The 14,670-nt window shown below is 40.9% G+C and overlaps 1 protein-coding gene across 1 annotated transcript in view; it reads right to left on the bottom strand.

Annotated features, from left to right (window-relative positions):
- Positions 1 to 14,177, bottom strand: part of clcf1 (cardiotrophin-like cytokine factor 1) — a 19,039-nt gene extending 4,862 nt beyond the window's left edge. Inside the window, exons 1-3 of the mRNA XM_025063356.1 lie at positions 13,466 to 14,177; positions 1,892 to 2,043; positions 6 to 525 (exon numbers count right to left, since the gene is read on the bottom strand). Of these exons, the coding sequence (XP_024919124.1) occupies positions 6 to 525; positions 1,892 to 2,043; positions 13,466 to 13,484 (691 nt within the window). The 5' untranslated portion in view covers positions 13,485 to 14,177. The remainder of the gene's footprint in view (positions 1 to 5; positions 526 to 1,891; positions 2,044 to 13,465) is intronic.
- Positions 14,178 to 14,670: the final 493 nt, after the last annotated feature.

Genomic DNA, 14,670 nt, shown 5'->3' with positions numbered 1-14,670 from the left:
CCCTCTTCTTTTTTCCATCAGGTCTACACTGAGGCCGTCTTCTCGTTCTCTGACCACCTTGGTCCCGCCTCGTTTCTGGCCGTTCCGCTGACTGGACTCAGTTCTGCTCCCAGCTCTGGACCTGTAAAGGCTTTGGCTCATAAGTGGAGCTGGTCTATCGCCCCCTACTCCTCTTTGAGTGTACTGCAACTCGCCACTGTGGCTCCTCATGTTCGCAGATGCAGGAGGAAGTGTGTAGCTGAGTGTGGACATGAGGGCAGATATTGACCCCAGCAGTCCGTCCAGGCCGGTGCAGAAGTGCAGCAGGGAGATTTTGAGAGAGGGGCAGAGGGTGGAGCGGGCCAGCTCTCTGACAGCAGCCAGCAGCACAGAGTAGGCCCTCTGGTTCTGAGCTAGTCGAGCCTGGTTCTCCAGGCCGTGCCACAGCTCCAGGCGCGTGGCAGCACTGGGTAGACTCAGAGCTGTGCTGTTGGGCCGAGGAGGAGAAAAGTCCTTCTCATTGAATGGAGGGCCCAGATAGGTGAGCTGGAAAAGAATGTTATGAAAGAGAAAACAGGAAAAGAGGAATTTTAATGGATTTTTGTGTGTGTGTGTGTGTGTGTGTCGAGCTATGAATAAGAAAGGCCTGTAACCACAGACTGTGTACAGGAAACATATGTGCCAGTTAGTAGAGTGGAGGTCCACTTTTTCAGAAGCAACAATAAATATAATTCTACAGAAAAATATGTTACCAAACAACAGCAGAAAAAAATTAAATGAAAACATAAATTACAATCCTGTTTAGTGGAAAATAGAAATTATTTGGGTTTTATGTTTTGGTTAAAACTGTTTTTGTGCAGTGGCTTGTTTCTCACTACAAGACCAAAGTTGATGAACTCAGGACAAAGAAAAGATGTGATCAATACATTGTTTCAGTCTTGTGACTGGACAATAATTTTTGTTGAAAATATTTCTAAATTTTAACGTACAACCTGCATATTTATCACTGAGTTATAACAATTTTACCAATGAGTTGTATCAATTTCTTTGGACTCGGAAAAGACGATTCTTTTTGTACTATATGTCTGAGCTGCATTTCATGATGTTCCAGACGTTTTCTAAAGGAAAGAGATCTGGAGTTAGATCATTTAATATTATACTGGGATTTTATAGAATCTATTCTTTATTTTATCTACACATATATACTAATTAACTCGGGAAATATTATAAATATTTAAGTCTGTTTGAGCAGAGTGAGCTATCTCCCAAGAGTCTCTGCACTAACAGAGCAGGAATCCCTGTGAACGACCTCTAAACTGTCTCACACCCTCCCTGTCTGCGTTGTTTCAACTGTTGCCTTCAGGCAGAAAGTACAGGTGCATCAAAGGCAGCGGCAGCAGCTGCTCCACAGCTTCGTACCATGAGGAGTCACATTAGTGTGGAGTTGCTGATCCAGAAACTGCACTTTTATTACACATTTTATTACTTTTATTGCCCCACTTTTATTCATTTGAATTACCGGACTATTCAATAGTTTAACAGTGGAACTTCAAACACAGCACGTTCTCCATTTTAACACCATGTGCACTTTGCACTTTGATCATGTGATTGTCATTTAAAAGATTGTCAGTGCGAAGGGAGTGCCAGATGCTTATGATTGCGGTCAGTGCGAAGGGAGTGCCAGATGCTTGTTTTTGAATGGCGGTAATTTTGATTTAACAAAAAAATAATTACAACAATATGATTTATTGATTTGAATTTTTTTAAGGTAAAAAAAGCACAGATTGGTAAAACTAAACTTCTATTAGTTGTAACAAATAAGTAGTGTTGATGGTTCTGCCAATTATCAATCTTGTAACATTTGCAGCAGGAGAGCCTGATCTAAAGAGTGGTATTACGATAAAGTACTCACGTATACGTCTTGGATTTCCTTCAGCTGGTACTCCAGGTACTTGGTCAGTTCATACGTGCTCTCTATGGAACTCCTCTCATTGGCTAGGTGTGACGAGTCCATGGCCGTCACCATCACAGCAGCCAAGAGCAGGAGAAGATGGCGGTGATGAACTGTAATGAAAAACAAAACAAAAACAAGAGTTTAAACACATTTTGATTACGAATGACTATTGTAGACTTTAACAACACTATTCATTCAGAGTTAGCTTCGATCCCAGGCTCTGCTGGTCTACATGCCGTTGTGTCCCTGACCATAAACCACACTAAACAGTATAAAAGCAGTTTCAAAGTACAGAGCATTGAGTTTCAAAATGTGAGCCAACTCTCCTCTGGGTGGTGCCAGAGAACTTGTTTGTGTTTATGCATGTCTGAGGGTTTTTTTAAGGGGGGGGGGGGGGGGGGGGTCACAATAATAGACTTCCAAGTCATGACTGTTTTCTATTCACCACATGTATCCTGTTCAGGGCAGGCAGGCAGAGGCAGCTGAAGTCACCAGTCTACAGCTACCTAATCCACAGTCTGCACGTTTTTGGCCTAATACTTGAAAAGTACACACACATACACACACAGACTACACACAGACACCACCTGCCTCAGCCAGGACATGAACCAGTGACCTTCTTGCTGTGAGACAAAATCTCTAACCACTAAACTATCCTTCAGCCTTGAATTATTCAAGAGAGCACGGGCTCATCAGCAGAGGGACGTAATCATAACAGCCAGATTAAACTGATTCCTGCTCCTATTCTCTCAGACATTTTGTGATTATTTAATCTCAAATCCTTAATGAGTTTGATGATTTGAAAACTCAACAGACAATAATCTTCCCCAGATCGTTGCTGGAGTCACCGTTCTCACTGTTTATACATCTATATTTTTTTTACATAATTCTGCTTTGTTTCTTCGTCTCCGTGGCAATGGCCCCGTATGTTTATACATCGTAAGGTTGGAGTCATCTGAAAATGCAGATAAAGCTCGCTCCGTTTCCACTCTGACTGTAGAGGTTTCTGGCCGTCAGAGGTTTTCTCTGGCTTCAAATAAAAACATGCCTAATATCTTTAGACAGTCATTTTCAGACAATCAGACAAATGGCTCCATTGTTCATTGCACCACCAGCACGGTTGTATTTCTATCTCTGTGAGGACCCTCGCCGACAACACGCATTAACAGATTCGAGTATTAAATGAAAATGAAATTTCTGAAATTGCCAATGAAATGTTACATATGACATATCATGGTGTTTGTTCGATTTGTTTTCTACGTGTCTACCATGTAAAACAATTTCATAGAAATATAGATTTGATAAAAAACAAATTATTATGGTCGAATGATAATATGAAAGACATATGGTCTAAATAAGTTAATAAATTTACTTTCATAATAGCTAAAAGTTAACAAACGTTTTTTGTGTCTAAAAGCTAACCAAAATGTATAAAGTTAGCCAAAAAATAGCAAAAATGCTAACATTGAGAACTTGTTCAAGGCAAGGAAAATAGCGAGTAGCAGGTAGAGGTTATCCTCCAAACTAGTTTTTTAATGATTACATGTAGAAATAAACAAAGATACCTTTACCTTTACCTTGAAATTGTATACGCACACATATACAGTACTTCTCAGCCTAGTACTCTGATACGTAGGAGAAGTGTAGTGTTTTCCAATGTTTGATTAAGTTGCAGCTAAAATCAATCAAAATGACCCTGCAACACATTTTCTGAGTAAAAAAGAATCATGAGGGAAAAAAGTTCATTTTCTGCCCTGACACACACACACACACGCACGCACACACATGTGGCTTTCTTTACAATCACAAACACTGCAGTGTTTGTACCAGTTGCCTTTGTTTCGGTGTGTTTGTGTAGGTGTTTTATGTTACTGTGTGAATGTTTGTGAGAAGGTTTGCGGCTTTGTAATTAAATATGTTGATGGATTTCACATTGTTATGAAAGTATACAATGCTGTGTACATGTGCTGATTAATGTGTGTGTGTGCGCGCGTGTGTGTGTGTGTGTGTATACCACTGCAAACCTTTTAGTGCCCCTGTCTCTGGTTTCAAACAGAGAAAATTGGAGCTGAAAGGTGGCTTTCAACATTAGGAAAGTTCACGATCATCCACTGATTTGCAGCCTGCGCTCGTTCTCTCTGTCTGGACGCTTTGGCTTCCACGCTGTTTCCTTTACTTTTCCAACTCTCTGTCTGTCTGTCTCTCTCTCAACACTTCCTTGGGCCTTCAACTCAAGCGAAACACATTTTTCTTTTGCCTCCCTGCTCTCCATCCTGGCTCGCTCTCATCCCCCTGACACGTTGACTGCAGGCAGTTATTCATGCTTGTAATTATGGGCGAAAACATGCTGCTGTTCAACAGGTGTGAAATATGTAGCACACAATGTGTGTGACCCTGTCAGCTCTGTTTCCTTTGCACACTCTGTCTTTCTCCGACACACCTCGGGTCTTCTGTTGCTTCACCAACTGAATTCTCCGCTCGTCTCCAGCATGCTCTCAGACTTTCCTTTTTGTCTCGTCTTCACCTCCTCCTCTTCCTCCTCCTCCTTCTCCTGCCCTTCTTTATCTCTTTTCAGCCTCAGGTCAAAATAACAGGAGTCAATTAACTGTGATTAGCTCACGTACTCCCTTTCCATCACACCCCATTTTTTTCTCTCTCTTTTCTTTCATCTGTCTCATGTCGACGGGCGCCTCCAGGATGAGTAAGTGAGTTTAAGTGAGCAGCTTAAACAGATTGCAAAATATTTACTCTCAACACATTTTCGGCGGATGTATGAAAACAGGTTCTGACCTACAACAGCAGTTTCCCTCTGACTCAACCACTTACATTTGACACATCGGGTCTGAAACCTCATGGTATGTACTTTATACGGCTGAATGCAAACAAAAGAAAATGTTGCCTCCTTTGTAGTGTGCCACCTATAAGAAGAACATGTCATAATTACAAGCTTTTCTTTAACATATCCACAAGGGAATAGTTTTTCTTGCACGTCTACAATTATATCAAGTTATCATTATGAAAGTAATGATTATAATCCAGAGCCGAACAATAGAAAAGTAGTTACGGCTCCTGCCTTAGAGCAAAAAGATTGGTGGTTCACTCGTCTGATTCCCTGTGGTAACGGATGATCTGTCTGTTTGTTTGCATGTTGCATGTGTTTGGGTTGTCAGTGGGTCCACCCCCTCACCCCCTCACCCCCCCTCCCTCCATGGTCTGATTATGGTTGTTTGGTGATGTACGTGGGCCAGTGATGGACAGGCCAACTGTCCAGGTTTTACCGCACCCTCCCATAATATGTGCTAGGATTGGCTCCATCACCCCCCCCCCAACCCCCGCCCCACAGGACCCTGAGAATAAGCAACAGAAGACGAATGGATGATTATAGTACAAATTGTAGTGTTGACAAAGTTAAGATTTAGAACGCAGACTTCTTCCAAAAAGAAATGAAAAAAACAAAACGATTTCTCAAGCAACACGATCTTGAAAAATTTGGGAATCTAGCCATTTCAATTAAAATGGGATTAGAAATACTTGTCATGACAGTGACACAACACAACAAAGCCACCAGGTGTTTCCCAGATGGTGGCTGTGCCTCCACCACTTTGCCCCTGATTAGTCAGTTTCATCATTCTCCCAACTATTTTCTAAATGACTGTGGTTGAGCTTGGGCAACTCCCTCACACTCTCGCTCTCACACACACCTTTAAATCAGTCAGTCCCCGTCGGCCAAACCTCCTGCCAACTGCAAATCGCCTCGTCACCTGTCAAAAGCTACAAAGCATCTCCAAAGCGACACTTAAACATTTGGAGCTCATCAACTTTGGAGGTTCCTCCCACTAAACAGCTTCCATGAGCATCACAAACACGACATGGTTGACTCTAAGAGTAAACAAGCCTGGAGGAACGAAAGGACACACAGTGAGAAAGAGCGATTGAATTCAGAGAGAAGTAAACAGGTAAAAAAAAAAACTCATTTTGTTCTGTCTCTGGAGCCATATGTTCAGAGATGGTTGCCAGACGCAGAGAGACTCTTGTTTTGATTGAGGGCTGACATGTCTGAAAGCATCCTCCGTCATGGCGAAAAACAAACGATCTTTTGTATAGAGTAAACTGAGATAAGTCAAACCCAGATACTCGCTGCTGTTATATAACATTAGACTCAGTAAGTACATCATCATCGGCATGTAGCCTGACTTCAAGGCGAGCCCTGCAGGCTTGGGGCTGTGTCTGCGTACCTGGCAGTGGAAGCACACTCTGCAGGGCAGGGTTGAATCCAGAACATTCTCGGTGGGAGGATTGTGTTACAGCAACATCAGGGGTTCCCTGCAACAGTCAACCATGACCTGCCTCTGTGCACTCACATCCCCCCGACTCTGATTAAGGAAAGTCCAATGTCCAATGTCTGTAACATTTGGATAGGTTTTATCTGGCCCACAATTTCTTTCTTTATATTATATATTATATCTCATTGATAGGTGAAGAATTTCTAAAATATACAACCTATTTATCTATACTGTAATAGTTGTTGTTTACCAACTTGATGTAACATTAAAAACAAGTTCAGGAATATTTCTCATATTCTGATCTTGTTTAGCTAAAACTGTCATCGAGGCTAACCATTGGCTAATATACTACACTATAACTATTGTTTACTTGATTGGTCAGTGTACAATTTCTTGGTTATGTTTTAAAAAATATAAAACTAATTTTAACAATATATGTTTGTGCTCTTTTTTCCCTGTAATTTTGCTATGTGAATATTTTTTTTACTTACCCTTCACTGTGGTTTAGGTCATTTTGTTTTCTGTTCTTAGATTCTGTGGTTATCTTTTAGCTGATGATAACCATTTAAGTCACACTTGACACATGTTAAAAAAGTTGCTATTATTTACCAACATACAACTTGCTTTTTGGCAGCACTGTTGCAAGGTACTCTGTGTTGTCCAGCATGATAACTTTTGCTTAGGTTATCTCATAAAAACAAACAAGAAAACTTGACGTATTTAAAATAAATCTCTCCCATTTTATTACCAGTTAAGCCAAAGTATTTGCTACGTACTAAATAAAATTATTGAAAAGCCACGGATTTGTAGGACACTTAATTGCAATGTTTGGAATCAATGAAGCAGCAGCTGGCCCTCGGGTGTTTTTATTATTTTCGTATTATCGAAGCTTGGCCCCCTTTAAAAAAAATAGCATGGGCACTTCTGCTATTAATATTTACTTGCACATAGTGATTACGATACTACTTATTCACTCACTGGGGAGCTCCATTATAAATGACTGATCATAATTTTTTATTTTTAGTGTGTCTGCTAATGTAAAGTCACTGTGCAGTCTGGCTGCCATCTGTTGAACAAAGCCGAACACAGCTTCTGCACTCGTTATAGGTCAGAACTTAACAATACAACGGGGTCAGGGTTCAGGGGTGTACGAAAGGATAACAGTGTGTAGTCAAGGGCAAAAGTGTGACGTAACACCTTTGGCATTTGTAAACAGAATACATGGCCAAATAATGACTCAGAACTTTCTCTGTGTTGTCGGCCTCCAACACAACGTGTATTTCATGTTTACCAGCAAGCATTTACTTTTTGTGTTGTGGGAAAACCCAAGAAACTTCAACCCCTGGTCCTGGGCCATAGCTTGAACCACTTGAAAAAAATGTTGTAAATGATGATGAGTATTTAAGCTCCCAATAGGAGTACTATAATGCCATATATTTTATAACAGCATTCGTATAAGGCATTGATAAGAATACCAGGGTTTAATCATGTGACCAACCACTATCTACGTGGTGATACACAGACCTAAAAGTCCTTTCACTTCATCCTCACACTTCATTTATACATATTCACCGAGTGAACGCTCACTCCTCCATCAGGGGATAAAGTAGCGTTAGCCGCGGTAGGAACTGATAAAACCAACCATATTGCAGGCTCTCAGTCATCCCGTAAACCGCTGAATCCTTTTGGAGGGGGGCTCTGGAGCCAACTCCACTTAGACTCATACCTTTAGTCAATTTAGAATAAACAATAAACCTAATCCTGCATGTATTTGGACTGTAGTAGGAAACCAAAGAACAGCCATGCACACAGGCCATGCACAGAGACAGTCAGCTATCACTGAGTATTAAAAAAATAAAAAAGCCACACCGGGCCCCTGTTGAGTCAATGACTGGTGAAAACTGGCAGGAAAGATGGAGGGTAAAATAAAATAAACTTGGATGTTTGTGAAACATTAAATTTAAAGGTAAATTCATACTTTATGAAAACATGATGAAGAAGTAACGCACACAAAGCCAGAATGCAACATATTTTTTCAATTTTTAGTCCCTGCATTAATATTGTATAGCATTCTGTGGGAGGCTAAAAGGATTAATTTAAATCCAGAGTTATAGGCAACAGACCAGGCAGAAAGTTGGCGTTTTTTCATTTCATTTTGCCTTCATAAAATACGTTTAGGCGCATCATTAATCTTATTTAGTATTTTTCTTTCTTTCTTTTGAAAAACTTTTCAACCACTACCTGTGACCTTTGGGGTAGTTTTATTATAGCTCTTTCTGACTTATAGCTATTTCTATGCTATTTTTATGATGTTTTAACTTTATTTACTAAGTGGGTTTCCTTTCAATTACAGTTGCCTTTTGACGGGAAAGCTTAACTGGATATTTATCACCAATACCTTTATGTTATGGTCGACTGTCTTTGCTACCTGACAATATGAGAATTTAAATGCCACCTTCAGATATTATTGCTTACAGATCACAAAACCAATATGACGAAATGTATCAACTCATATTAGCATTTCACAAGAAGAGAAACTTCGGTCAGTCTTTGTACTGTTACTTTAAAGTGTTATTAAATTGCCCTGTGTTTTAAATTGATATTCATGTTTCATTCTTTGAACGTACCCTGGTCACCCGCCTCGTCTACAGTCGTGCTGTTACCACAACGGAGGCAGTGCAACTCAATGTGGCTTTGCTAAAAGGAAAAGTCATGTCAAAAACAATCCCTGACGAGATGCTTCCTGCTTTGTTTTTAATAATTGTCTCGCACCAGACCAAGTGACAAATGTACTTTTCTGACATGACACTTACCCTAAACAAAACACACCTGTGCAGGACGGGCCACGGGCCAAATTAACTGATGTGAGCATAGAGTTACACAGACACTGATAGAGACACACCCCGGGCTGCAGGTGAGCGGAGGTGAGTGAGGGTGAGTTTGGAGGTGAGAGAAGGTGGATGGCTTTGACAGTCCGAGGTCAGGGTCGGTGTTGTGAGTCTGTGTACACTTACAGACCAGATTTATGTGCAGTCTGCACTCAATCAAATGTGCATTCCTTCACTAACTCAACACACACAAACGTGCACACTCGTACACACACATGCACACATATGCGTCCAGATTGTGCGCTGGAGGAGATTCATGTATGCACAAACGTTATACTGAATAAATTCCTATAAACAGACCATTGTGTACTCAGGAAACACACATATAGTGACATCCTCTGCACTTTTTGGTTCATACTGGATCTCAGTATGAAAAGAAAACACACATTTATCGTCCGTGATCTTGTCTCTTTGTGAACTCTTTGTCCCCTTTTCCCCCTCTCCCTCTCTGTCTCTCCCCCCTTTTTTTCTTTGTCCTCTCTCTCCTCACCTTATAAGCCAATCTATTCCTGCCTGTTTTTTGTTTTTTTTAATCTGTGGATTCCACTCGCGCTATAGTTTATCGCCTTGTTTGGCTTCAATTTTGTTGTCCCTTTATCTGCCCCGCTCCCCCCCCTCCCATCTCCTCCCCTGAGTCATTCTGAAACACTTCCTATTTTAAAGTTCCTCACTTCCTGTCTCTCTCCAATTCCGCTCATCATCTCTTCCGTGCACTAATTGGCTCCACCCCATTCTCTCCTCGTCCCACTTTTCTTACCTCAAGTTTTTAATTTACTTCTCAATGACTTAGTTTGGTGGCGAGACGGCCTCCTGGCTGACACTAATGTCCTCTTGTATTATGGATTACTCTGTGTGTTGTGGCTTCGAGCCGTGGCGGTCTGTCTTTCATGAGCTGTCTGCTGTTTGGTGCTCTTGTTATTTATCACTGTGCAGGGGCGACAGAACAGGCTCCGCCTCTTGTAACTATAAATGAGTCTATTTGTTCATTTGACTATTTCTGTACATGCTCCCTTAACCTTAAAGATGCACATGATGTTACCTGTCCGTCCCTTCTGATTGGGCTTCAACACGTCACCGTAATAATAACAATAATTATTTCTGAATAATGAATGCTTTTTGTTTTCGGCGCTTCGGGGCACCTGTCTCCTCCTTTTCCAATGAAATCTGTTTGGGCAATATTACTGCTTTCACTTGTAAGCAAAAAATAAATATATTTGGGCCTGGAAGGAGACGGAGGGAAGGAGGAGGTGGAGGAGGAGAGGATTTGAGAGGAAGGAGGGAGAGGAAAAGGAGTTAGTGGAAGGAGAGTGGGGGTTTCTGAAGCGAGGGGCCATGTTAATTTGGGAAAAATGTAAACAGCATGTGTAACTGTTCAAAGCGTGACCGACTCATTTTATATCATTCCCCCCTTCTCTCTCCTCTCTCCTTCCCTCTGGGTGCTGCTAGCTTCTGTCAATCTGCACTGCATTAACCCCTCTACCACCAAATCCTCTCTCTCCCTCCCTGTCTGTATCTCTCTCTCTCGCTCGCTCTCTCACTCTTTCTTTTCTTCCCTAACCCTGACCATACACACGTTGTCTTGACATCCTCTGTATAAATATATTTATGCGGATATATATTAATATTTGTCTTTCTCCCCTTCTAATATTCTCTCCCTCCATGTGTGTGAGTGTGAGTGTGAGTGTGAGTGTGTTTGAGTGTGTGTGCAAGCATGTACATGTGTGCATTTATACACTGTGAAAAATTGAGGATGGTGCTGAACGAATGAAAGGATGTGAATGGTTCACTTCTTCTTCTCTTTTGTACATACTTTCCATACTTTCTCTCTGTCTCTCCACCATCTACCTATCTATCTATCTATCTATCTCTCTATCTATCTATCTATCTATATATCTATCTATCTATCTATCTATATATCTATCTATCTATCTATCTCTCTATCTATCGTTTTCATTTATTTACTTTCTATTGGCTGGAGTGCCTGAACTTGGTTGGTTTATCAGGCACCTACAGTTTTTATCTGAAACACACCGACACTAATTCAGTCCTCCCAACAATAACAGACCTTGTCAGTGTGTGTGTGTGTGAGATGGTGTGTGTTTTACATGTTCCTCCACAGCTGAGGTTCTCATATATTCATTTTCTAAAAGGTTTCAGTAGTGTTCAGTAGTGCTCAGAAATTCCCCTACAGTATGAACTGTTTGTATACAGCCAGCCGTTCACCGTGGAGGATCAGGGCAGCATGAGAGAAGGCTGACAGATGATGGAAGAAAGAGAGGAAGTTGGTGATCTCATATTCACTCCATCATTTCATTGCAGAGCAGACCCTCACTACTGTCTGTCCCTTCTTCTTTCAGCCCCTGTGGTAGACATGGAGCAGCAGCCGCACCAGGCTTCCCAGGGGGGAAGAGAGTCTGTGTGATTGTGTGTCTGTGTGTGTACGTGTGTGTGTGTGTGTCTTTGTGTTTGTGTTCTCTTACACCCTGACTAACTTGAATCATGTACTTTCTCATATCAGTGACAGCTAACTAGACAGGAGGCTTTAGCTGCCTCCGACCCCTTCAACTCTTGTCATTTTTACTGTGAAACACACACACACACACACACAGTGGTTTTTGTGTTTTGCGTGCACTTCACTGAACTCGCCAAGCCGTTTACTGTAACATTAACCATTAAGTATACCTTCAATAAACTCTAATCTGAACATAATTGTAATCCTACTTCTAAAACGGAAACTTCAAACGCTTTAAGTGTTCTCAAAAAAAAGTCCCTGCGAGTAGGTAAAGCAAGGTATACGAAGAACATATTCTTCTGTTTAGGCTCTGCCTTGATGTTTTTATTTCCCATTTAACAGCCTCACCAAAACCTCCTGCATAATCTATTCATGTCTAATCTTAATCTGAATTTACTAATTCCAACTTCTTTCAGGAATCACAATAACAACACATTTATGAATATATCTGGAAAAAATGAACTGAATGAAATTCCAAATGGTGCACTTTGTGTGTCTTTGTGGCCTTGTACTACTTCTACTATTGTTCCTGTTATCCAGATCGGGAACTCAAACCTTCCACAGTGTTGCCATATGTTAACCTAAAGTAGTAAAAAAAAAGATGTGGAATTACACTGGTAGCGCATGGCGTGATGGTAGGAGAAGTGGGCTTCTTATCGGAGGAACGCGGGTTCAAATCACGCCCTAACTCCGGTCTGTTGAGCAAGCACCAAAAATTCCCTCGCTCCTTAAGCGCCCACTGCTTCCCAGGGATGGGTTGAATACCGAGAACAATTTTCATTGTGTGTGTTTATCTGTATGTTCGCGTACAACGACCAATAAAGCTTATTCTTCTTCTTCAGCTATTAGTGGCTTGTGGTTCAACACTGCAGTGTACGAGCACACGATTGTTGGCGGCCATTTTTTTCACTTTGATATTTGTGACATTTTTGACATGTTTTCTTGTTCATCTCTTATCACACATGCTCATATCCATTTTGTCTGGGCAAAAGTTAAGCTGGTAAACCTGCCACACGTGGCCCTCGACCACCTCACACCTTTAATCTAACATTAACCAGAGCCTCAGTAGTTGGGTTCTTCCTCATTAGGACCAGGTGCTGGTCCCCATGTGGACCACTAGACCTGAAAAAAGAAATCAGGAACAAAGCCAGGAACAGTCCTGAACAGGTCACCAAAATGAACCTGCACCAAAACAGGACTGTGTCAGGACTGTGCGCTGATGTCCATTCACACTTTACTTCAGTTCAACACATTTCATCCAAATACCAAGTTCAACCAGTGACACACAAATGAGATCAACAGTTTGGTTTGAAGTGAGAATGCAAAATGATTAGAAATTTAAAAATCTGTAAAATGTACAAATTGTTTGAAATAGTGAGAAAACAGTGTCAAAACACAGTGACACACACACACACACACACTTTTAAAGACCCTTTTCTAATAACTCATACATATTTCTTAAACAAACTGAAATATATATAAAATTAAACTTCTTTGCTGATTACTTTCATATTTTGAAACAAATACAACAAACAATTATTGATAATAATTAAAAACGAATTGTTTATACATTAGCATTTAGCACTAATACATAAACAAGAATGACATATCAAATAATTAAATATTAATTGTCGTCATTAAAAAGAATAAAGAGTCTAATGTTCAGCCCCATATGTTTTTATCAGGAATTATTAGTGTAAATATTTAAAAACACAAACCCATACACTGACAGTGACTGCAAGATGCGCTTTTTCTTATTTTATAATATTTACAGTTTTTTAAATAAACCGAAATAATGATTTTTAAAATATATAGTGCGGTTATAGTTTTACTTTTTTCTTCTTCTCACCTCTGCACAGCGTTATCATTTTCTCCAGGTCCTTTAATTCCCTTCAGTGCGCTCTCAGAAGTTCACATCCACTGCTCAGATGGTTTCTTCCGTCTCTGGATCAGATCGCTGTCTGTTACTCTTATTTACAAAAAAAAGAAACGGAAAAAACCCACAAACTTTTCATCGGCTCAGATGAGATCCGCTGCCCTCAGACGACTGTGATGATGAAAAGTTAATCCTCTGATGACGACGACGATGATGATGATTAGAGTTGTTAAGTCTCCTCGGAGGTATGAGGAGCAGCAGCAGGAGGATGGTGGTCACAGGATGGAGCTTAAATCTTGACGCTCCGCTGCTTTTCTGGCTGCTGGTGTGTGTGGTCTGTGACAGACTGACTGACGGCGCAGGCTTTTGGTTTCTTCCTCCTCCTCCTTCTCCTTTTATTCTGCCCCTGTCTCTCCATCTTCCTCTGTCCTCCTCCTCCTGTTCCTCCTCGGCGTTTCTCCTGCTGATGAGGTTGGTGGTGATTCACCAGGTTGACGCATCGCAACTGCGAGCGGCTCAAGAGCGGTGAAGCACGGGATGTGTTCAAACTCATATCCGTCTTCCTGAAACTGCGAACTGGATCTGCCTGCGCACTTTTTGATCTTTAATCGGATTTCGGTTCATGATTAATCGACTGTGGCGGCTCTGCGGCTTCAGGCCGGACAGACCTGGCAACCCTGAGACCCTCACCCTCATCCATGGCAACATGAATGCTTCATCTGTTGCCAGATCATTTTTTGTACTTGCGAAAAGTTAATTTATTTTATTTATTTAATTATTACATATATCTTTTTAATCCAGTCTTTAAAATAAGTGAAATGAATAACAAACGTCCTATTTGCGCCACGGAAGGCCCAAATAGTCATTATATATTAGTATAACATCGACGTTAAACTAAACCAAAACACCAACATTACAAAAACAATTTTGTTTTGTTAAATTTGATAGTGATAAAAAAATATTTGACAACAATTCCATTCAAGCCCGGGGCAGCAGAAAACCTTATACATTCAGCGCATCTCGTTAATTGCGCGGCTGTGTAGAAAGAATCCGTTCCTGTTATATTGTCTCCGGCTCTGCCTCTGTTTCCCAGAAAGAGAGATGGTAATAAAGACAAGTGTTTGCCTGTTTTGTGGTGTTTCTTTCCTCTGCCCTCATTCCACTGTTTTTTAATTGAC

The sequence above is a fragment of the Cynoglossus semilaevis genome, chromosome 15 (assembly GCF_000523025.1).
Source record: "Cynoglossus semilaevis isolate Cse_v1.0 chromosome 15, Cse_v1.0, whole genome shotgun sequence".
Classification (NCBI taxonomy): domain Eukaryota; kingdom Metazoa; phylum Chordata; class Actinopteri; order Pleuronectiformes; family Cynoglossidae; genus Cynoglossus; species Cynoglossus semilaevis.
The sequence above is the reverse complement of the archived record's forward strand: the minus strand, read 5'-3'. Positions and strand labels throughout refer to the sequence as shown.